The sequence below is a fragment of the Hyaena hyaena genome, unplaced genomic scaffold (assembly GCF_003009895.1).
Source record: "Hyaena hyaena isolate Hyena2069 unplaced genomic scaffold, ASM300989v1 scaffold_604, whole genome shotgun sequence".
In the NCBI taxonomy this organism is placed as follows: Eukaryota; Metazoa; Chordata; class Mammalia; order Carnivora; family Hyaenidae; genus Hyaena; species Hyaena hyaena.
In genome coordinates, this window is record NW_024081236.1 from 810,510 (window position 1) to 836,636 (window position 26,127).

At 38.0% G+C, this 26,127-nt stretch overlaps 1 protein-coding gene across 1 annotated transcript in view; it reads left to right on the plus strand.

Moving 5' to 3' along the window:
* The first annotated feature begins 1,056 nt into the window (after window positions 1-1,056).
* The window catches only part of RIT2 (Ras like without CAAX 2), a 390,321-nt gene continuing 365,250 nt past the window's right edge, over window positions 1,057-26,127 (plus strand). Inside the window, exon 1 of the mRNA XM_039257173.1 lies at window positions 1,057-1,381. Coding sequence (XP_039113104.1) covers window positions 1,279-1,381 — 103 coding nt within the window. The 5' untranslated portion in view covers window positions 1,057-1,278. The remainder of the gene's footprint in view (window positions 1,382-26,127) is intronic.

Below are 26,127 nucleotides of genomic sequence, written 5' to 3' on the forward strand. Positions count from 1 at the left end.
ATGGTCTTTGCCAGGACTATATACTACCTCCCTAGTTATCAACAAAAATATATTGAATATTTCCTCTGTGCTCAATGCTTGGTCATACACTATAGAGTCATAAGGAACTGATTAAAAATCCTTCCTTTCCTAGACAAGCCTGTGTGCACCGAACACTTCACTGCATCTAATCATGATCCAATTTCACAACCAGAAAGTAGACAATAAACATGCAGAACATCATCATCACTTGTTTGAAGAATGGGCTCTAACTATGACAATTAGGGATTATTGAAAGCATTCTAAGATCTATAGAATTTAGAGGCTTTCCAAGGAAAACCAGAGACAAAGCAGAGAAAAGCAGAATTTGAAAGAATTCAGATAAGAGATAGGAGTTTGGACATTTGACTAGTCTTCTAGTATCTTTAATACTGCCATAATTATCAGTAAAAATGTTTATTAATTATCTCTTTCTTGTTTGACAGAATTGTTGTGTTTTAGATTATTCTTAATAAACTCATATAAACAAGGATGATCCATGCCCAAACATGACAATGACCTGATTCATATACTTCCTTATGTGAGAACTGCAGCTGTCAAGCGAGCTGAAATGATTTCTGCTAGCCAGCTATTATTTCAACAACATTAAAGACCCATCCTTAAGAGCCCTGAGTTACTGGGTTTTCCCCCCCTTCGAAATTGGTAACATCTCTTTTCCCCTGAATGAAAACTGTGCAAGAAGATGGTGATAAAAAGCAAGGAGATAAGCAACAGACATCTTCCTTCATTAATTGACTCTGATTACAAGAAAATAATGTCTTTGAAGCTGTAGCTACTGAAGTCAGCCTGTGAGACATAGCATCTTCCAAGTCTCAGATTCACTCTATTCTAGCAGCCCAGCCTGGAAAGTAGCCAAATGTGTGCTTCTAACAACTGCCACAAAGCAGGGGGCAGGAGAGAGAAAGGAGAGAGTGAGGAAGGGGAACGAAGAAAGAAACAGAGGAAAGAAAGGGGGGGGGGACCTAAACAGACAGAGACAGAGAATGAGATGGTGGGAGACGGGAGAGTGAAGGATCGGAAGGAGGGGGAATATAAAAGCCAGATTTTTATTGGAAGCAATTGACGTGGTTGCTATGAGACCCGCTCCAGCACAGGACCAGCAGCCAGCCCGGCGCTGATGGTTCTTACCTCGTACTAAACCTTTTTTTTGACACAGTTTTAGAGTTGCTTAATATCTGAGCGAGCACCTGACACGGGCGACTTTTTCTTTCTTTTTTCTCCTCCCGTCTCTCGGGTAAGATGGAGGTAGAAAACGAAGCCAGCTGCTCCCCCAGCCGCGCATCAGGCGGGTCCAGAGAGTACAAGGTGGTAATGCTGGGAGCTGGGGGAGTTGGTAAAAGCGGTAAGTTTTAATACCAAATGCTGGGGAAGGAGGGAGCTCTGGAGAGGCAACTCTATAGAGTGGATAATGATGATAATGGTAATAATACTGCCGTCGGGGGCTAGCTAGCTATAACAGTTAAACACTAAGTATCTGGCAGACTGTTTAAAAGTAATAAGGACTGTTAAAAAGATGTAGAGGAGTCGGGAGAATGGAAAGACAGCCAATGATAAATGTGTAGAACTTAAGATCTTTTTGTTTCTTTGATTTCTGCCAGGTGATATTTGATCATAATTTCTATGTCCTTTTTTCCTTTAATTAGTAACGTATTTATGAAATAGCCCTGGTATCGGAAAAAATATGCTCCTGTTCTCAAAAATACTCACATAGAGAAAGAGGTGCCATGAATATGCAATGAAACACATATGCAAACACAGGCAGGATTATTAGTGCTGATTGTTGTGTTTATTTCTTTGATTAGGAGCTTCCTGTCCCCTTTCCTTATCTCTGGTCTGATCTAGCACAGTGTGGTCTTTAAATGTCAGGAAGAAAGTGACAGAGGTTGAAAGAAGGTATTCTTTGTGGACTTGAGCAGGGTGATCAAACCAAATTTTGTGGTTAAACAGATTTAGAAAAGAAACCTACAAACATAAAAGGATATGGGATGCTGGTAAATTTGTTACGCTACATAAAAAAAAAAAAAAGAAGAAGTTGTCAGTGGTTGGGTTTCTTGAGGAGCTCAAAAGGCCAAATAGAACAAATTTAAACAATAAATAGATAGTAGTGTTTGAGGCTGATCAAACGGTAAAAGAATATCTTGGGGCTATGGTTATCAGTAGAAAATAAAAAGGTAAAATTAACTTTTTTCTATAAATACAAAAAGATCCCAATAGGGGGATAAATCTGTGGGGATGCTGGAAGACAGAAGAAATATTAGAGTTAATGTGGACAAAAAGTAACATCAACAAAAAACACCTCCATAGTTTTGTGCTTGACAAAAAGACTCAAAGTTGAGGCAACATTCTTGTCATAAAAAGCACCCCCCCCCAAAAAAAAGGCTGATAACTTTGGAAATGAGTCCACAAGTGGTAAGAAATTTGATTAGTAAAGGAAAGAGAACAGGGAGTGAGATTCTAGCAGATAGCAAAGATAAGGAGGTTAGAAAAATAGGCAGAGACATAAAATTGAATACCCCCAACACCCTCCTACAAACACCACAGGGTATTATTATAAAAAGAAAAGAAACAGGTGGATCTGGATTTGGTCAATTGTTAAATGCTTGTCCAAGTGAGAAAAATAAATCATCTCATGTAAGTAAGGAAATGTGAAGTGAAAAACTTTGCAACTATGTAGGATTGAGGAATTGTCTATGAGCTTTTCTTCTTCTTCTTCTTTTTTTTAATGTGATGATTCGAAGGGGGGAGAATCAAAATAAGGAAGAAAGGGAAGTATAAAGAGAAAATACTCCATACAAAATAAAACTATATTTTTAAAGCATATAGTCAGTCAGATACAATGAGGTAGAACAATTTGAGAATAAAATAGGAGAGAAACAGATCTGAGAAAAAGGCAGGAGCCAGATCAACAGAAATGCCCCTAAGGATGTGTGAGGTCAAAGAGATGCTGCAATAGTCCCATAATGTGGCCATGTATTACCTTTGTTTGCTGGCTTGTTGTTTTCCTGTTTCACCAGGAGCTTGGGGGATGTGGGAATAGAGTGACTAGTTTTTAGTCATATATTCCATGGAAATGGACCTTGGAGACAGGAGGTGTAGGGTGGGAGAGGGGCATCCTTCAGCAATGTACTTATCCTGGAGGTGATATTATGTCTACTGTTTTGACCTTCCCCATATCTTATTTGTACTGACTAAATGTAGTCACCTTTCCAATAACCAGGCATTTTTTGACATAATAAAATATTGGCAAAAGTTTTGATGTAACAAAATACTCGGTGGTTCTCACCTTCAGTGTTTACATTAAATAGTTGAGCAAAACTTCTTCAGTAGAAGACAAGAGTAGCCAGCTCACATCTGAGATGGTTAAGGATAAAAGAGGGCAAATACTTCCACTGTACTGATCTTATAAATAGTATACTTAGCTGTTACTTTAGAGAAAATATAATTCATAATACAATTCCAGGTCCAAAAGAGTCGGTCCTTATGGCTGAATGTTGGGAATCAGAGTGATGGAATCACATCTTGCTCTTGGGTTTTGCTCCTGTGATTCATTGGTGTTAACAGTAGGTGAATGTTCAAGCACTGATTCTCCCTATGAAACTTATTTTGAAGGTTAGAATGTTTGCTTTCAAATGAACTAAAATATTTTTTTAATAAAAAGGCCACTTTTTGTATTGCTGAATACCTGGGTCAACAGAGGCCAAATTTACTTTCCTTCCCACAGTTTCAGTGATTTATGTTAAAGAATTGTACAAACCATTTTAGGTAGGTTGTATGAAGGGATTTCAAGGAGTAGTCTGTGTTTTGAAGAAACTAAAGAAGATGTATCAAGCTATCATCTGTTTCTAATTCTGACTCATTCCAAGTCAGCCTTATACATAAATGAGAAACTAAATTTACGGGAACCATAATTTTTAAATGAACAGAATCTTGGAGATTGTCTATGCTTACTGTGAAATTAGCTTTTTCTCCCTATCCCTGTTTTACTAAGATATCCTTTAGTGAGTAGCGATTTGGGGGAGGATTTGCAACCTTACCGAAACAGGAATTCCCACAAGATTTTAAATGTATAGGTAAATAGATGTACTGAGTTTGAGAAATCTCCAACTACAAATCAACAGGTTTTTGAGCACATACTCTGCACGGGCCCTGTGCTAGTTACTACAGAGAGGAAACAAGAATGAAGTGAACATTTGTGTGGCAGATATAGATACATGGTTTTCATTCTTATATCTAGTCTTAACCACAATCTAATTAGCTGTCACCATTTTGCAAATGGAAAAACTGAAGCCCAGGGTGACCACTTGTGCTCGGTCATAGAGGTAATAATAGCAGTCTGTGAAGTTTTAACTGACTCTTCTATATTATGTTTAATGCCATGGAGGGAATTGCAAAGAGTTTTACCATTTACTATCAAAATAAAAATAGGCCTGTTGGTAATGCATTCTCTACCTCTTGAATGTTACCTCTAAAAAAGATTTCTGGGGCACCTGGGTGGCTCAATCAGTTAAGCAGCCTACGTCAGCTAAGATCATGATCTCTTGGTTTGTGGGTTTAAGCCCTGCATCAGGCTCTGTGCTCACAGCTCAGAGCCTGGAGCCTCCTTTAGATTCTGTCTCCTTCTCTCACTGCCCCTCCCCCACTCACAGTCTTTTTTTTTTTTTATCTTTCTCAAAAATAAACATTTAAAAACTTTTTTTAAATATGAGATTTCTACCATCTAGACTAACACTCTCATTTATACATCTATATCTTTTAAATGAGTAAGTAAACATACATAACATTTATATTATTTGTAAATAAAAACATTTATATATAATAATTGAAAGATATACCTAATATTAGCTAAAAGCCCTATAAGTACTGAGTAAACAGGATAAACAAGAAATAGTACTCACCCTATTTAAAAGATGGGGAATTGGGGCACATGAGTGACTCAGTCAGTTGAGTGTCTGACTTTGGCTCAGGTCATGATCTCATGGTTTGTCAGTTTGAGCCCCACATTGGGCTCTGTGCTGACAGCTCAGAGCCTAGGGCCTGCTTCAGATCCTGTGTCTCCCTCTCTCTCTCTGCCCCTCCCCTGCTCCTACTCTCTCTCTCTCTCTCTCTCTCTTTCTCTCTCCCTCTCTCTCAAAAATAAGTAAAAATTATTAAAAAAACAAAACAGAAATATGGGGAGTCAAGGCCCCAGGAGTTGAACATACATGCCAAATTCATGCTATAATTGTGGCAGAGTCACATCTAGAACACAGTTCTCCTGACCTCCTCAAAGCTACTTTTACTCCATAACCAAGTTTTTATACAAGGTAACGTAAATAAAAATTGGACCCATTATGCAATGAATTTGGTATACATTAGGCACATTCTAGCCTCCATTGCTTTTTGTTCAACTGCCTACCATCCCTTCCCCTCCCTTAGAACAGAAAATAATAAAAACTCACAGCTATGGCTTAAGAGTTTAATGAAGTCTAAACAATTCTTGTAGCTGTTTTAAACATTAACCTTTCCCTGTCTCTGTAGTTTGATAATATAAAGTCTTTTCCTTCATGAGAGAGCATGGCAAGTATCTGCTTTCTTCCTCTGCATTTGCATCTGGTTCTTCCAGTTCAGACTCAAATTATTTAGCAGATCTTATCCAACAGTAACGAGATCTTACTTTCCAAGATTTGTTTTTTTCCTACTCTGTTTTATGCTCTAAATTGAAGATAAAATAATTTGGGGCAAGTGGGTCATTTATTCCCTGTAGTCAGATGAGACATCTGAGGCATAAAAGTACTGATTTGTCCAAGAGCACACAGAAGTGAATAAGAAATAGGGTGCTCAGTCAGTTAAGTGCCTAACTCTTGATTTTGGCTCAGGTCATGATCTCATGGTTCCTGAATTCAAGCCCCTTTTCCGGCTGTACTCTGACAGCTGGACCCTGCTTGGGATTCTCTCTCTCTCTTCCTCTCTTTCTGCCCTCCCAAGCTCACTCTCTCTCTCAAAGTAAATAAGCTTAAAAAAATAAGAAAAAAAAAAAGAAATAGGAAAGTAACTCATGTTTTCTAACTCAAAATTGTTTTTTATCAAGTTTCATGAGAAACGTAGAGAAAGTATCCAAATATCAGATGAGGTCTACATGGTCTTCTCTACTCCCCAAGATACATTTTGGAATTACCTTGCTGAAATTTTGTGTGAAATTTGTCAAGCGTAAAATATATATGAAATATTTTGCAAGTGACTGGGAAGGGACCGGGTGATATTCCTCTCTGCTACTGCAGACATGACCCCTGCCCCCCAGGAGCTCACCATCTCATGGTGGTGGTGGTGGGAATATATTGTATACCACAAAGTGATAAGTTTATATTGGGCCTGTGACGTAAGAACTGTGGGGGCTCAGGGTAAGTGGTGGCTAAATTTGCATGCAAAAGCTAGGAAGGAATCTCAGCAGAGATGATACTTGAATTGTGTGTTAAGGGATGAGCAAGATTTCTTGTAGTTGAGAAGGAAAACTAAAGAGAGTGCAGGGGATGGAGAGGAAAAGAATTTAATAGGAACAGGGCATGCAAAGAGAAAAAGCAATGTGAGGCCTATCACTTTTCATAGAGGGATCTTGATAACTTAGTGTCTAAGGGAGCATTTGGAAAAATCTCCTGGAGTTGTGCTTTAAAACTCTCTTAGAGGACTGTGAAAAGTAAAACCAAACTAAGCAAATAAGGTGAAAACATAAAAAGTATTAGGGAACTCAGAATTATTAGGATGTATCCACTGTGAATTTTTTGTAAAGAGGAAACTCATTTATAAAATAGGCAATCATACTCTGCCCCACACTCTTCTACATTTTGTCTCTTTTATACATTGAGTTTTGTGAAGCAGGATTTTATAAAATGAAAGCAATAACAATATTTTCTGAGGTAAACAGAAAGCCGTGCAAAACCAATACCTTCAACTGCAATGAATTGGTATGAGCAGGTAGAAAATTGAGCCTTTATCTGATGAATTAAATCAAGGCAAACAACCCGAGCATCATTCGAGTCCCTAAGGTTCTGTGTTTTACCTCATTAGCAGAACTTTGGATCTGACAAAGCTGAATAATTGTCACATCATGACCATGTGTTATTTGAACCCTCTGAAATGCAAAGGCAAAGAAAAATAAACAAGGGGAAAATGAAAGGACTTCAAGACTCAGAGGCCCTCTGCTCTCACCCTTCATTGTCACCACCCTAATTATACTGCACATCATCACTCACTGCAATAATGTCAGCGAGAATAGGCCAAGAGGCCCAAGTAAGGCTAGCAGAAAAGTAAATTGGTTTCCACTTGCTCAAATAATGATTGAACGTGTAATTTAGGTAAAAGGTGTTGGTGAACAATATTTCCACAATTATATGCACTCTATAGATTTTAAACTGATAAAAGAGACTTAGTACCTTCCTGTGTCTTTATCAGGAGATGAATGAACTTGTATTGACCCCTGACTATCCATACGCTGCTGGGCTTCTTACATTTACACATTCACTTTGGAGCCCCAGTGGTCAATGACCTATTGCATTCATCCGACCCCATTCACTCCTCACCTTGATCTTGTGAGGTAGACATTAGCACGTGCACTTTATACATGAGAAAACCAAGGTCCACAGAAAAAAGTAATGTGCCCAGAAACACAGAGATATGAAATGATGAGCCCGAGGCACCCACACATATATCAATTCAATATTTACATTATTTTCATTTTTCCACCCTGAGAGTTTTCACTGTATTTCTTGAGGAGATGGCGCATTGAATGTGAGTTCTGCTTTCAGCTGAATCTTCATAGATATATTTCAGACATCAGACAAAATCATGTATACCAAAGTATGTGGCAAATTTTAATTTTCTACAGAAACAACAAAGACTGTTACCCTTATTAGGTATAGTAGGAGGAGGCATGGGAAGTTCTGACCAAACAAGATGTATGCACCAGCAGTATTTCTCATCCTGGTCTATTCAGGGGCTTTGTCCACATAGGGAAGGGATCACAAGCCCCTCAACTTGACAAAATCAAGTAACTCAGTAATAAGAAATTTTTAAAACCTGGGATCATGCTAATGAAGGAAGTAAACGGGTAATTGATATATCAGGTGGATTTTTGTAGTCTCTTAGGTGCTGATCTGTTATAGGGAGAATGTTTTCTCTATACGTGTGTATCACAGAGTAATTGAAAGTAACTCCAGGTCACAAATGGGAAATAACCTTCTTTGTTCATTTATTTAATAAGAATAGATGGGCTGTGTATGTGCATGTCTGTTCACAAGTACGCATATCTGTGTATGTGCATATCTGTGTATATCTGTGTATACATGTGTGTATGTGTGTCTTACGTGTGTGCATATCTGTGTGCATATGTGCACATGTGTTTATTTGTGTGTATTTGTGTGTATGCATGTGTTTGCGTCTGGCATATGTGCATATCTGTATGTGTCTGTGCACATGTGTATATTTGTGTGTGTCTATCTGTGTCTTGCATATGTACATGTCTCTGTGAGTCTTGCATGTGTGTATCTGTGTGCATGTGTGCATATCTGTGTATGTCTGTGTGTGTCTGTGTGCCCAGGCCTGTCAAAGGCCGTGAAATATTACCAGGATTACAACCCCCACCCTCCTAGAGGGGTGAAAGAGATGAACTGTAGTGCAATGGGGGAAGTACAAAGGGAGAAATGTACTAGTGGTATTTTGAAAACAATGTACTTTGTGGCTTGGGAAGTTAGAAGAACTTCCTATAGGTGGCTCAACTGCTCAGCTACAGCACTGGAACCAGAAGCCTCCTGACTTCTTGGCTTCTTGGATGATGAACTTTTCCATTGAATCATGCTGCCTCTTATAAACCAGCATAAAATCTGCTTCTCTTAACTAAAGTTTGGGCTGCTTATAGTGATGTGTGTGTGTGTGTGTGTCTTTGCACTGCAGTAGCAACAAGATTGTATGTACACTGATGGAAAGCAGTCCTCTGCATTGCTAATAAGAATGCCTGAAACTCTCTTATCACTGAATTTGGCTGTTATTTGCAAGGCCCAGCAGTGTTCTCAACTCAGTCACTTAAGTTTTGGTCATAAATGTCAGCTCTCTGACAACCATCACCAAGCAGTGCCATCTGCTCTTCTGGTTCATGAGCAGGCACCAGCTAAGTGTCACTGCTGACAACTGTGCCCGGTAATCCCTCCTGCCCTTTCTGACTGCCATGACCCCGCTCTGCCAACACCGTCACATCAACGTTGGAACGTGACCTGCTGCTGTCTCCACACTCGCAGGTCCTTGAGCATCCTGCTGCTGCCAATTGGTAATTGGACAATTGTACTGGAGAGATAGTAGTATGTGCCAGATTCTCCCTGGAGTATGCGTGAAGCATGGATTGTGCTGGAGGATGTGGGAGGAAGCTGAAGATGTTGTATTGAGAAGGAAATCAGAGGATGCACAAGGTTTAGAATCCCAGGGAAAAATATCTTTACTTGAACTGAAATAAGATTGTATAGAAAATTGGTAGTCTTACAATAAGATACCAGATGAGGATTTTTAACTGGTTAGGTAAGTTGTGTGGTAGGGGAAGGTCTTTGTTCAGAAGACTGCTTGTACAGGAGGCATTGCTGGGGTGTTTGAGTAGTTACATATTAAATAGATAAGGAAACCTTACGTAGTTTATGACTCCATAGTTTCTCTTAACGTGCTTTAAAATGAGAAACAGGGGCCACTGGGTGGCTCAGTTAGTTGAGCATCTAACTCTTGATTTCAGTTCAGGTCATGATCCTAGGGTCATGGGATCGAGTCCCACATGCTAAGTGTGAAGCCTGCTTAAGATTCTCTCCTTTCTCTCTCTCTCTTTCTCTCTGTGTATGTGCGTGTGTGTGTGTGTGTGTCTCTCTCTGCCCCTCTACCCCGTTCATGCACACTTTCTCTCCCCCTCTAAAATAATAATCATAATAATAAACAAAATGGTAAACATATCAGCATATGCTCATTGCTTAAGCCTCTGTGTACTAACAAGGAGGGATGATTTTTGTTTTGTCCAAACTATTGCTCTGTCTTTCAACTTCTTGGCCCAGGGAAAATAAAAGCCCACATTTCTGAGTCTTCAATGGGCCCAACTCTGTTCTAAGTGCTTTCTGTACATTATTTCATGGAATCCTCACAAAACACTGCAGTGTCGCTATGGTGATTATCCTTAGCTGACAGATGACAAAAGTGAGGCTTGTGAAGGGACCCGGGCTGAGGGGTGACATGCAGGAGTCAGCCTCTGCCAGATGCCGAGCTCAGAGCCATTGTACACTAGACCACCCACCATCCATGTTCTTGATCTCCCCTTCATCTGCAGTCTGAGGCCTCAACATAGAAATCATAACAGAACAATGTGAACTGTAGGTTTGAGCATACAGAAACCCAGATTTGTGTTCTCTCATCTGTAAATAGGGATAATGACTTTACTGACTGCAATGACTCATGCTTGGGTATTTATAACAAAACCTGGAACATTGTAAGTGCTGAATAATGCATGCAACATAAATGGACCAGCATCTGACCTTACATGGGCCAAGCAAGCCCTTTGAGTCTCCATTTTCCCCATCCTAAAAAAATGGCATTATTTATAATTACCTCAGAGAGTGGCTAAATAGATGATATTAGAAAATATTAAATAAGGACACCTGGGTGGCTCAGTAGGTTAACTTTGGCTCAGGTCATGATTTCACAGCTCGTGAGTTTGAGCCCCGCATCAGGCTCTGTGCTGACAGCTCAGAGCCTGGAGCCTGCCTCGGATTCTATGTCTCTCTCTCTCTCTGCCCCTCTCAGGCTTGCACTCTGTCTCTCTCTTTCTCTCAGAAATAAACATTTAAAAAATGCTTTAAAAAAAGAAAATATTAAATAAAAATGTGAAGTATAGTGCCCAAGAAATTCCATCCTTATTAAATTTGTTGCACGCTGTCCCCCCTCCCTTCCTCCTTCCTATCTTACACGCCTCCACCTAAGGCAGTTTACCTCAGCAGGGTGGGGGAGAGAGATGGCAGATGTTTCAGAGGGATGTAGGAAAATGCAATTTGGGTTGAATATTGTAAATGTGTCATTGTATATCCACTTGCTCCCTGCCTACTCTTGCTCTCTGTATCCTTATATTGATTAGATTCAGCTTTAGTCTCTTGAGTAGTAATTTCAGTGACAATAATAATGGTGGTTCGCTAGTTACCCTAGTAAACAATCCCTTTATTCATCCTAATTGACCCATCACACACACACACACACACACACACACACACACAACCACTGCCTTGTAGGGAAAGGAACTGAGGATTTGAGGACAATTGCCTGCCTGCTACAATAGCTAAAAAAGGTCTGCTTGTAAGGTCTACCTTTTATAAAAGAGCATGCTTGTGCCTGAAATTGGACTGAAATTAATTTTTCTAATATATGTGCTGTTTTAATAAATTTTGAATAATAAAATGTTCCCTTTGTTTTCCATAGTAGCAGCATTGCTACATTGAAATGGAGAGTCCTATTTAATGGTTGTAGGAAGAGCTAATAATAAGCTACACATATAGATTTTTTTTTTAAATGGAAGAAATCAGACTATTTAGAAGCACAAGGGGCACATCTGTTATTTGAAATTGAATTGTACTTTAACTAATTGGTCTCTTCCCATCATTTTTTAACCCTCCACATCCCACTGCTTTTTGCTCCCCATATCACCATAGGACAATTGTCTGAGATTCTATTTTGCTTCTTTCTTCTTCTCAAATGTCTTCAGTGGCTTGCCCATTGCCCACAGGCTGACATCCAAAGCCCACAGGACTCCTGATGTTTGAGACCATGTGGGACTATCCGTCAACTAAGCATCGAGGAGACATCCCAAATGCTGCACACATAGGGAAGGTTGTTGTACTGGATGGCACAGAGGAATCATCTGAACGGGCAGAAATTTGGGAACCATGGAATAGAAACAAATGTTAGAAGCCAGGAGGGGTCGATGATGGGTTAAAATGAAGTCAAGCATACTATGTTAATGGAATCAGATGAAGTATAAGCCAGGCCCTCAGATCCAAAACTGAGGATTCAAAGGCCTGGGTGCTGAAAAAAATGTTATTTTATGTTGGCCCTGGTATCATATGGTTTGTTGCACTGTATCTCTCATTTCTGTCTCAGTTTCTCTGTCTCTCTCTGTCTTACCCCCTTCCTCAGTATGAGCTATGCTCTGATCTAAACAGACCCATAAATACCAGAATGATCTGTTTTCTAGACAAATTCTTCTACTTTTAGTCCCTCAAATTCTTGAGGCTTCTTGCCTGTAGTATTCACATAATTATCCCAACATGAGCTCTCTTTTTCTTTCTCTCAATTTATCCAGTTTTGTATTTCCTTCCAGATTCTGCACAAGTATTTTCTTCTCCTTAATATCTTCCCAGTCTACTCTAGCCTACCATTTTTCCTCTTACACTTGAAATTATTTCTGACTGTTCATTTCACAACTGTTCACAATTACACAGGTTCTTCTAGTATCTGGTTTGTGGTCCTAAAAATATTATTTAAATGGTGCATTTTTATGTAACTTGCAGCCTTTTTATACTTTATCTTCCCGTCTTGAATGCAAATTCCTGCAGGATAGGAAATAGAGTTTATATTGTCTTTTCTCTCCCATGAAATGCCTGGTAGTAAATTCTCAAAAAATGTTTATTAATTCAATTCCCCTCATCTTTGAGAAAGGACAGGGACACCACACCTATATAGTGAAATAAAACTAAGCAGTATTCTAAAATTCTGTAATACAAAGAGCCATGAATATAAGAGAAAGACATTGGAACCAATAGAAGTATAGCAGGTGTGTGAGTGTCGGGGAGGCTATGGCTTGGAGGAATCTAGGCTCGGACTAGCATGAATACTTTTTGGTGACAATGGATTTGAAGATGAATAATTCCACTCTGTGTTTAGTATGCTCAGTAACACAAAGAGGTCAAACTAAGATTGTGGATCAAACTTTGACAGATAGGCAAGAATAAGTAAGATGCACATGTCGTGTTATAAGAAGAGATTGTATGCCAGTCAGACATTGTAGAATTAGGAATGGTGCACATTCCTTGAAAGGCAAAAGACTAGGATATCTGGCGCTGAAAAATAACTCATTTTACTTACCAAACCATTTCCCCCTGGACACTGGGAGGAAGGAGAGATGGAATAAAAGGATTTTATGAAATGTTCTAGAGAAACCTTAGTAAATAGCCTGTAGAACTCTGCTTACTCCTGCATTTTTTTAGTCAAAATGCTTATGAACATCTCAGTAAAAAAATTATTTCTTGATTAATACTGAGAAAAACTGAGATTGTGACTGTAACTCTGAATTCTAAAGCAACCAGAAGTTTCCACATATTTTTTCCTTGTGAGGGTGAAAACCATCCAGGATCATGATTTACTCTATTCTAAAATGAAGGGAAAGAGGACCCCCTTAGAATAGCAGACAATCACAGGACCAGATTATAATCAAGGTAATATACTTTCTGATTTAAGGAAGCTCTAAAATCAAGAAGGCAAGATCCATATCACAGGTAAAATGGTTGCTACTATTAAATGAAAAAAAAAATAAAATTTTCTGTGCTAGTATTAACAGCTTTTTCTTCCTTTTGTTTACCTACTCACTCCTTTCCCCATGCTTGGTTACAATGAAAGAGCTAAGCAATTCAATATCAGCTTTCATAATTTCTTTAGACTCACACCACAAACACTTTTCATATTTTTCTGTCCTTTGACAATGTATGTCCCACTTGCTTCATTCATCACACAAAAGCAAATGGAAAACATTTTTACATAGAATACTCTGCTGTGACAAGCACACCAGTTATCTGCCTCTCTGAGCTTATTTGCATTTTCCTGGGTGTAATTCTGAGATAGCCCAGCATGTCTGAAACAGTATGGACTTTGAAGATGAATAGTCTTGCATTGAAATTCAGTTCTGCTACTTATAAGGGAGTGACTTTGCTGGCTCTTTTTTCTTCTTCCTGATCTCTTCATGTTGGAGGATCCAGGACTTATTCCTTGAAATTTACCTCACCTTTAATTTCTTAGAATATTTCATCCAGCCCCATGGCTGTATTTATATATCTTTGTACCTTTAGATGAAATGAAATTTAATTTATGTGTAGATTCAAACAAGGAGACGTCATTAAAATGACCAAAATTAGAGCCTAACAATACCAAATGGAGACACGATGTAATAGGAGTATAAATTAGTACAACTGTGGAAAATGATTTGGCGCTATGTATTAAGCTGAGGAAATGCATAAATTGACTGTAAAATCTAGCAATTCTATTCCTAACTATATATATCCAACAAAAACTCACACATGTATGGACCAAGAGGCATGGCCAGAGTGTTTGCAGTATTATTATTCCTAATATCCCCAAATTTAAAGTATATGTGTATATATATATACATGGATTTGAAGATATATACATATATATCTCACAAAAGAAGGAAAATGCATAAAATCTGGATGTTAGCCACCTGTTGAGGGAAGGAACTGTGGACTCTGGAGTTCTGGAAATGTTCTTTTTTCCATATAGGTGATGGCAGCAGGAGTGTTCTCTTTGTGATCAACCATAAAATTGTAAAATTTTCTTTCATGCACTTTCTTAAAGTAAACTAAATTCCACATACAGAAAAGTTTAGGAAGTTCTAAAACATTATATCTCCATTCCAGACTTCCTTCCTGAACTCCAGTCAGGTGTTCAACTCTCTCTACTTGACATCTCCAATTAAAAAGCTAATAGCAATTTCAAACTAACTTGCCTACTTATAAAACTTCCTTATAATATCCTTATCTCGGGTCCACTTTTATCCTTAATCTTTTTTAACATTTATTCATTTCTGAGAGGCAGAGAGATAGAGCACAAGCTGAGGAAGGGCAGAGAGAGAGGGAGACACAGAATCTGAAGCATGCTTCAGGCTCTGAGCTGTCAGCACAGAGTCCAACGTGGGGCTCAAACCCAGGAACTATGAGATCATGACCTGAGCCAAAGTTGGATGCTCAACTGACTAAGCCACCCAGGTGTCCCCACAACTTTTTTTTCTTAATATACCACCTATTATTGTATAACCTAATTATTTATTATGCTATTGGTTATTCTTGGCTTTCCTCAACTAGAATGTCTTTATTCTCTCAAGTTTCCAGTGCATAAACGAAATACAATTACCTAAATTTGAGAAGCTTCCATTATCTCTAGAGCATGAATAATAACACCACCCTTGCCAGTGGATTGTAAGATTCGAGGTAGTAGCAGTGAAGACAAAAAATAAGATTCTAGGTAGTTTTTGAAAGAAATGCCAAAAAGAAAGGAAAGGACTGATAGGATAGGAAAGCGTTATGGGCCCAACCAATTAGAAGGATGGTTTTGGCACTGACTGAAATAGCATTATTATATATAAAGTTCTTGGCACTAAAAAACCTAGAAACTTATCCTCTTAATCTTATGTAGCAAGAGAAAGCATATGTAGCTCTTAACATCGTAAAGAGATACAACATAGACCCATTTTATAGTCACTAGATGCTTATAATACAGTTGGGTTTGAGACTTTTTCAAACAGAACTTATACTGCAGTTAGGTTATGAAGATTAAATCCGCATAAAGCAGTGCCATATTACAGTAGGTGTTTGATAAATGTTTGAAATTCTTCTTTATATTAATAAACTGGCTCATACTTGATGTGAAGAAGAAAGGGAAACATTAATAGGTATAAGATAAATGTACAAATTTATATTTACCCATTCTAGTGGAAAAGAGAGCAAATAAAACTTATTTATAGATGAGTAATCTTGGAAATCTCCATTAAGGAGATTTTGAACCGAACTATTCGTGCATTTAAAATACAGCTTACAAGTATTGAGCTCTTGCTTTCCAGCCATTGCTCTGGGTACTTAGAAACACAGCATTGAATTAGCTTTCACCTCCCCTTCACAAAAACTGGCACAATGGTAAAGAGAGACTGGGAACATTACCATCACCAAAGCTTTCAAGCTGCTATTGTTGGTGATCACTTTCCTGCTTCTCTTTTCCACATAATGTGCCTTATGTGATTTAGACAGAACCAAAACTCTGAAATCTCCATCCCCTGCTGTCCTTATTTGATCCTTTCTCATCACAGTCTTTGCCAATAACATGGATATTTCTCCCATGTGCACAGCCCAGATGTTATCTTCTATTCTTCCTTTTTCACCTTCTCTATTTCATCCTAAACACCCATGTGACTGTTCACTCCTCCAAGGCTGGGTTTGTTTAGTTCAGTGTGCTTAAAGAGCACAGTTTTGGGATCCTGTTTCCAACATTTAAAGCTGGTTCATTCACTTAGTAGTGGTGTGATCTTGGGCGTATTGCTCAGCGTGTCTGTATCTCACTTTCCTTCACAGTCAAATAAAGATGATGACACACTAGTCTTGCAATGAGTTAATGCATGTGCTTCCAATGAATTAATGAGAATAAAGTGCTTAGAATAGTACCTGGCAGTGCTAGCAACTGTTGTTGTTACTGTGGTTGCTATTGTCACCATTATTATTATGTCTTTCTAAAAACATTATTCAGTCTTATTCAGTTTGAAGAGTAGGTTTTCTGCATTTTGTCCAATGCTAAGATGACTTCCCTTTCTCCTTATTCTCAGAAAAGCATTATTCATTTACTTCCCTACTGCAACAACTGCTATTGGGGGCTTACGGTAAAAATATTTATGTAGCCCTGAGCAAATGGGCTATAGTGATGGGGAGCCAAGGCCAGTTTTCCTAACTAGTTTCTAGGGAACCAGCTCATTTCCAAGCATCCAGTCTTTCTCAGTAAGGACGAGACATGTTTTTGTCTTTTTTGAAAGTTCTGTTTGACCATAAAAAGTCACTACTTGGAATCACCCTGAACACTCAAAGAACTTTCTAATATTTTTCTAACACTGTAAGCTTTGGTCTAGTATGTAAAATGAAAAACCCCACAGGCAATGGGATTTTAGAAACAAATGAATTCAAAGGAAAATTAGAGAATCCAGGATAGCTTCAGTAGTTTGTTCAGTTTGAGCTTATCATGGAAGGTCACAGCTTTTATATCTCTCTGGGTCGCTTTCTATTACTCCTGGCTTGTGCAATTATTTTTAATTCTTAAATTTTATAGCTAGCACTTGAGCTACACCAGCTAATCCCTATCTAACTAATAAGGTCCTCTGCTTCCACCTTTATTGATTAATTATCTGTTGGAGTTTTTAATATTCATTTGCATTTAATTTGCTGATATTAAAAATGCCTCATTCTTGAAGGTGATGAATTGTCTTCCAAAGGATAGGGCTCTGGTTTTGATTTATGTAATATTGAGTTCACTGGAGTCTAGCTGGAGGCTTGCCATGGGATATTATTGCAAGAAAGAGCCCAATAAGGGATGCTCTTCAGGTCTTTGAGAACTTCCCTACTGCCTGGTGGATAAACTTGTTTTGTTTTGTTATGCAGACTTCTATGTAGATCATTTAGCACCAAATTCCAGTAAGATGTCCTCAGTGTGGACTACTGTTTCTTTGCACAAATGCTTTGTTTCAGCTCATGGGACCCAATTGTCTCCTAAACAAACTTTATCATCCCTACCTAATTTTGGCATAAGTAGTCCTACTCAATGACCATCCAGTTTCAATGACCTTATGGAATTTTCTCTGCCTTTTTAAATTTCATTTGTTCTTGAAGAACCAGGAGGTGAACATTCAAATCTACTGTAATTTATTCTTCCTTTCAATATATCTAGTTTTACTTTATACCGTTCATTTAACACCTAACATATTCTAATTTATATATTTAACTTTCTCTGTGTATGTCCTATGTATTCTCTATACTACAAATTACTTACTTTAAATCCAGTTAAATATGCTCTAGACCAATAGTTCTTTTTTTTAAAGTTAACTTATTTATTTTGAGAGAGAGAGCGCGCAAGTGCAGGCGAGGGGCAGAGAGAGAAAGGGAGAGATAGAAGCCAAAGCAGGCTCTGGATTGTCAGGGTGAAGCCAAAGGCAATGATTATTGTCACAAACTGTGAGATCATGACCTGAACAGAAATCCACAGTCAGAGGCTTAACCAACTGAGCCACCCAGGTGCCCATATGCCAATAGTTCTTGGAGTGTGATCCCCTGGTCCTTAGCCACTGCAGTATATGGGTATTTGTTAGAAATGCAAAGCTTTGGGGCTCCTGGGTGCCTCATTCAGTTGAATGTCCAACTCTTGATTTTGGCTCAGGTCATGATCCCAGGGGCAAGGGATTGAGTTCCACCTTGGGCTCTTTGTGGAGTGTGGAGCCTGCTGGGGATTCTTTCTTTCTTTCTCTCTGTCTGCCTGTCTGTCTGTCTCTCCCACTGTCCCTACCCCCTCCCTCACTCATGCTGTCTCTATAAAGTAATAATATAAAATAATAAAACAGAAATGCAAATTATCTCCTGTCCCAGGTCTACAGAATTAGAAGCTCTGAGGTTGGGACTCAACACTTTGTATTCTAACAAGGTGTTTTGGTATTACTAATATAAACTCAAATGTGAACGCCAAACTTGTCCTCAAACTTGGCTGCACATCGGAATCACCTGGGAGGGTTTTTAAAATACTCACACCTGGATACCATTCCCAGTGATTTGGATTTTACTTGGTCTGGGGTGCAACCTGGGCATTGAGATGTTTTCAAGGCTTCCCATAGGATTATATTTGGGAATCAGTACTCTGTATCACATTTATTTTTCCTATTTCTTCCTGATTCAATCTTGGTAGTTGGTGTGTTTCTAGGAATGTATCCATTTCTTCTAGGTCATCTCATTGGTTGGCAGATGATTGTTCTTTGTGCATTTCCTTAGTATCAGTTAAAAATGTTACCACACTGCTTTCTTTCTCTCCCAGTATTGCTAAGGCTAAGCATGTACTGGACACTCATATATTTGTTAATTAAAATGGGCAGTTTTTATTGATTCATTAAATATATTTAATTACCAAATGAACATGATTTTCAAACCGTTTTAGATATTATTATAGTGTGGCAAAAGAGTGACATAAAGGCAAGAGTATCTCTCTAGCAGTCATCAAAACAAAATACATGTTTCCTTGTGAATATGTATCTTTGAATGGAACAAAAATATGAGTATATGTTATTGTTACTTGAACAGGAATTTGACATGTTATGAAATAATCTTTACAATCCTATGATATGATTATCATGCTTTTCTTTTCTTAAAAATGGGGATACATGTTTAGGTCTTTAAGGAGGACTGTCCCTTTCTAAATCTCAAGGGATAGTGTTTAATAACCTGACATGATCCCTGGCTCAGTTCTATGAATTACTAATATCTGGACCATGAAAATTCAAATCAGCCAAATTTTACAGTTCTAGTCAATTCTTCTGTGTCTATTTGGCTGATGCTTAGCTACACTGTCTTTAGAAAATGCTCTTTCCTAGACCTCCTAATACACCTAAGGTACATACTTGTTAACAAATTGGTGTTTATTTTCTTCCTACCATCTTTTACTCCAGTGTGAAATGTTCCCCCTGCTCTGGTAGTTCTATTTTTTGAACATATTCCCTATAAGAGAATGTTCCTGATTATTGATGCCTCTGCACAGTTTTGATTATTGTAAATATAGAGGTTCTTATGTATAAATATTCACTGTGCCTTAGTAAGTCAGAATCTTTAACTGAGAGTTGAGAGAACAAACATCTCCTAATTTTAAACTCAGAGTAGAAACAGAGTAGAAAATATCCAAATTCCGTATACATTTTTTTTCCAGAAATAATAATGTTAAATATCTTGTCCAATCAAACTGTCTTGGCAATTGAGTTAAATACTTAGAATCTGCATCTTTGAAGTATTACTCAATTTACCAAATCAGCCAGTGCATGAAGTTATAGTGCAGATAAACACATAAATAGATATTAGAGATATAATTTCACTTATGCCATTTTGGTTTGGATAATATGATTACATTAAATTTTAAATGAAGTTTGCCTTTTTTGCATATGAACTGGTAGTTTGAATACATTTTCTCCTAAGTAGTAAGTTTTAAATTTATTTGTGTATTTGTCTATGTTTTCATACTGGATGTACCATCTCAGCTTTTCTAATTGATGGGAACAACAGCTTGTTAATTTATGACTGTTATTTTGACTTATTTTTTAACCCCTAATTTCTTGACACTATCTCTCCATATGCCTTTCTAAATATCTACATTAATTAATGAATTAATTGTGAAGCTTTTATACCAACATGCATGCATGTTCTCAACACAGGTTTTCTGAAACATATTTCCATGTGAAACTTGCTGTTATTTTCTGTGTCATCAAACCCCTGTTGTCCTGAATGTCATCTTTAGTTCTTCTAATGACACTCAGTTCAATCCAAAGTAATTAAAAATTCATAGTGCTATTAAGAAGCAGTAAGGGGAAAATGTATTACACATTATATGACCACTGATACATAGACAGTATAGAATGACTGGAAAGCCACAGGGAGATAAATATAAAGCCAACCTACATGCAGGCCTTTCATATCCAGCTCCAACCAAAATTCTGTAAATACTCAGCCTCTGTAATTCCACTGTTATTACAGTCAATGCCATGAAAATATACAATCTCTCAGTTTCCCTCCAGCTTCCTTTGATCTTCCATACTTTCCGTCAGAGTCATACCACCCACACTGGTGCCTGAGGCAAAACAAAACAAAACAAAACACTAGCAATGACTTTGATAAATTTTTTTGCATTAATTTTAAATTTTAAAATATTGTACTGAAATTGTTTTTTTATTACTGACTTTTTTGGCTCCCCCTAAATTTTGGGCTTGCCTCACCCTATTCCCATCTTGGCTTTTAATTTTGCTCCACATATACATTGTTTTCTGTGTAGCCCCAAATGTGATAGCTCATCTTGCTCATCAATGTAGTGTAAAAATGAATATTGCATGATGAAAATAAAATGGAGTTTTCCAAGAGACAGGGGCAGTAGTGACATGAGGGGCAACTAAACCCCACAATTGGCGTGGCCTTCATCAGTTCTCACAGATGTCCCTGTCTCCAATTTCTCTCCTTAACCAAAGTCTAGAAGTAACTCATGCAGAAACCAAGTTTCCTTTTCTTTTTCACTGAGCAATCACATAACTGACTTCTTTGAAAATTTCAGTTCTGAAGAAAGCATTACCTTCTCCATGGTTCCATCACCTGCAAGATATTCTTGTCATGTATTTATATGTGTCTGCTTCTGAGAAACACTTCCCCCCACCACCAGTACTCAGTAGAAACAGAGCGGGGGTGTTTCAGTCTAAGAGCAGGGTCTATGACCCTAAATTGTTGGTGGTAATAAACATTTTAAGAAACACATTTCCCTGAGATATAGCCAAAGTAAGGCTGATTTATTGCTACAGAAAATCAGGAAAGCACATTTTCATCTCCTCAATGAAAACCAGTTGTTAGACTTTGCCATTGTTAGTAGATAGTGAATTACAGCAGACTCTGATGGACTCAGGAAGATGAGCATTTTTCCTTGATTGACAGTGACACAATGTAATAAGAATTACCACAGTAACCTACAATCCTTTGGGGCTCACTTCTCTCATTTAAAAAATGAAAGCACCAAATTAGTTTAATTCAAGATGCTTTCCAGCACTTAAAAAAATTTCCCCACCTGCTCACACGATTCCTCAAGAAGTTTCTCTTGACTCAAGCTAATAAAATAAGTGTTAGTAAGATTACACTGTAATTTCATTCTTTGTTAAAATTATGAGAGCCATTGTATAGAAATTGTGTAGAAATAACTCTACTTCCATATAAAAATACACGATGTATTGGTCAAAGCTTACATTAGCTAATGTTTTGTGCTGAAAATCACATCCTTCAAACGGTCTCTTTCACTAACAGAAAGATTGAAACTTCCCCTTGCCATTCCAGACTGAAATTCCAGGCAAAATAAGACCTATATCATAAGACCTAAGTTCCAACCATAGTTTCTTGCTTTAATAATACTATATTATTTGCAATTATATAATGCCATCTTATCTCACATTCAGTTCTCGGGCATGTACTTGATAATAACAACCTGTTTGAGCACAAAATGTTTCTTGCCCACTGAGCTTCTGTCCTTACGAGTTAATATGGGCTTATTATATTTGAAACCATTATCCATCCAGGTTACAATCACATTGGTCTCTCATCCACAAGGATGTCTAAAATACTCCCAGAATGACCAGAGTTAATCTTGAGACTATACTTAAGTTACAGAAACTCAAATGTACACTCCATATTCAGTGTGATAACATTTGCATGTGATGAGATAACAAACATTTAATTTTAATTAAATAGATTTCAGAGAGTAAGAGCACTTTTATACACAGTATCTCAAGGCATCTCATTCAAATCTCACAACATTGTGAGACAGGTATGATTTCTTGATTTTAAGCATAAAAATAGGTTTTGAATTGTGGTTCTTGAAAATAGTTGGGACCTGGAGTCTTCTAAATTCAGGAGCCTTAATTTGGGGGATTAATGATTTAGATTTCTATGGAGCCCCTCCTAAAAAAGCATATATCTCCTAGGAAGTGGTAACTGCATGTGCATCTTTTTTTTTAATAGTTTATTGTCAAGCTGGTTTCCGTAGAACACCCAGTGCTCATCCCCACAAGTGCCCTCCTCCATGCCCATCACCCCCTTTCCCCACACCCCACCCCCATCAGCCCTTGGTTTGTTCTCAGTATTCAAAAGTCTATCATGGTTTGCCTCCCTCCCTCTCCCCCACTAGTTTTCCCCTTCTTCACCCCATTGGTCCTCCGTTAAGTTCCTCCTAATCCTCCTCTATGTGCAAAATATGGTATTTGTCCTTCTCTGCCTGACTTATTTCGCTCAGCATAACAACTCAAGTTCCATCCATTTTGCTACACATGGCCAGATTTCATTCTTTCTCATTGTCATATAGTATTCCATTGTATAGATAAACCACATCTTCTTGATCCATTTGTCAAGAAGGGATCTTGGACACTTAGGCTCTTTCCATGTTTTGGCTATTGCTGAGAGTGCTGCCATGAACATCGGGTATATGTGCCTCTATGCATCAGCACTCCTGTATCCCTTGGGTAAATTCCTAGCAGTGCTATTGCTGGGTCATAGGGGAGTTCTAGTGTTAACTTTTTGAGGAACCTCCACACTGTTTTCCAGAGGGGCTGCACCAGTTTACATTCCCACCAACAGTGTAGGAAGGTGCCTATTTCTCCACATCCTCGCCAGCATCTAGAGTCTTATGATCTGCTCATTTTAGCCATTCTGACCAGCGTGAGGTGATATCTCAGTGTGGTTTTGATTTGTATTTCCCTGATGATGAGGGACACTGAGCATCATTTCATGTGTCTGTTGGCCATCGGGATGTCCTCTTTGGAGAAGTGTCTGTTCATGTCTTCTGCCCATTTCTTCATTGGCTTATTTGATTTTCGGGTGTGGAGTTTGGGGAGTTCCTTATAGATTTTGGATACTAGCCCTTTATCAGATATGTCATTTGCAACTATCTTTTCCCATTCTGTCAGTTGCCTATTAGTTTTATGGATTGTTTCCTTTGCCATGCAGAAGCCTTTAATCTTGATGAGGTCCCAATCATTTATTTGTGCTCTTGATTCCCTTGCCTTTGGGATGTGTCAAGTAAGAAATGGCTGCTGTTGAGGCCAAGGAGGTTTTCTGGCTTTCTCTTCTAGGGTTTTGATGGTTTCCTGTCTCACATTCAGGTCCTTGATCCATTTTGAGTTTATTTTTGTGTATGGTGTGAGAAAATTATCTAGTTTCATTCTTCTGCATGTTGCTGTCCAGTTCTGCCAGCACCATCTGTTAAAGAGGCTGTCTTTTTTCCATTGGTTACTGTTTTTTGCTTTGTCAAAGATTATTTGGCTGTACACTTTTGGTTCCAAATCTGTGTACTCAATTCTATTCCATTGGTCTATGTGTCTGCTTTTTTGCCAATACCATACTATCTTGATGATGACAGCTTTGTAGTAGAGGCTAAAGTCTGGGATGGTGATGTCTCCCATATTGGTTTTCTTCTTCAATATTACTTTGGTCTTTTGTGGCTCCGTACAAATTTTAGGATTGTTTGTTCTAGTTTTGAGAAGAATGCTGGTGCAATTTTTATTGGGATTGAATTGAAAATGTAGATTGCTTTGGGTAGTAATGACATTTTAACTATATTTATTCTTTCAATCCATGAGCATGGAATGTTTTTCCATTTCTTTGTGTCTTCTTCAGTTTCCTTCATAAGTTTTCTATAGTTTTCATCATACAGATGTCTTATATCCTTGGTTAGGTTTATTCCGAGGTATTTTATGGTTTTTTGTGCAATTGTGAATGGGATCAGTTTCTTGATTTCTCTTTCTGTTGCTTCATTGTTGGTGTATAAAGCTGCAACCGATTTCTGTATGTTGATTTTGTATCCTGCAACTTTGCTGAATTCATGGATCAGCTCTACTTGGCTTCTGGTGGAGTCTGTCGGGTTTTCTATGTAGAGTATCATGTTGTCTGTGAAAAGTGAGAGTTTGACTTCTTCTTTGCCAGTTCTAATGCCTTTTATTTCCAGTTGTTGTCTGATGGCTGATGCTAGGACTTCCAGCACTATGTTAAACCACAGTGGAGAGAATGGACATCCCTGTCATGTTCCTGATCTCAGGGGGAAAGCTCTCAGTTTTTCCCCATCGAGGATGATGTTAGCTGAGGGCTTCTCACAGATGGCTTTTATGATGTTTAAATAAGTTCCTTCTATCTCAACTTTCTCGAGGGTCTTTATTAAGAAAGAATGCTATATTTTGTTAAACGCTTTTTCTGCATCTGTCAACAGGATCATACGGTTTTTATCTTTTCTTTTGTTAATGTGATGTATCACATTGATTGATTTGTGAATATTGAACCAGCCCTATAACCCAGGAATGAGTTCCACTCGACCATGGTGGATAATTCCTTTTATGTGCTGTTGAATTCGATTTGCAAGTATCTTGTTGAGAATTTTTGCATCCATATTCATCAAGGATATTGGCCTGTAGTTCTCTATTTTTGCTGGGCTCTGTCTGGCTTGGGAATCAGTGATGCTGGCTTCATAAAATGAGTCTGGAAGTTCTCCATCAATTTCTATTTTTTGGAATAGTTTGAGAAGAATGGGTATTGATTCTGTTTTAAATGTCTAGTAGAATTCCCCAGGGAAGCCATCTGGTCCAAGGCTCTTATTTGTTGGGAGATTTTTGATAACCGATTCAATTTCTTCACTACTAATGGGTCTGTTCAGGTTTTCTATCTCTTCCTATGTGAATTTTGGTAGTGAGTGTGTGTTTAGGAATTTGTCTATTTCTTCTAAGTTGTCCAATTTGTTGGCATATAATTTTTCATAGTATTCCCTGATAATTGCTTGTATTTCTGAGGGGTTGGTTGTAATAAGTCCATTTTTATTCATGATTTTGTCTATTTGAGTGCTTTCTCTTTTCTTTTAGAGAAGCCTGGCTAGAGGTTTGTCAATTTTGTTTATTTTTTCAAAAAACCAACTCTTGCTTTCATTGATCTGTTGAACGGTTTCTTTGGTTTCTGTATTGTTTATTTCTTCCCTGATTTTTATTATTTCTCTTCTCCTACTGGCTTTGGGGTACTCTTGTTGCTCTCCCTCTAGCTCCTTTAGGTGTGCTGTTAGATTTTGGACTTGCGCTTTTTCTAATTTCTTGAAATAGGCCTGGAGTGCAATGAACTTTCCTCTTAGGACTGCCTTTGCCGCATCCCATAGAGTTTGGATTGTTCTATTTTTGTTTTCATTTGTTTCCATATATTTTTGAATTTCTTCTCTAATTGCCTCATTTTCCCATTTGTTCTTTAGTAGGGTGTTAACTTCCATGTTTTTGGAGGTTTTTCAGACTTCTTCCTGTGATTGATTTCAAATTTTGTAGCATTGTGATCTGAAAGTGTGGATGGTATGATCTCAATTCTTTTATATTTATTGAGGGCTGCTTTATATCCCTATGTGTGATGTATCTTGGAGAATGTGCCATGCGCACTTGAGAAGAACGTGAATTCCATGGCCTCAGGATGTAGACTTCTAAATATATCTGTCAAATCCATCTGA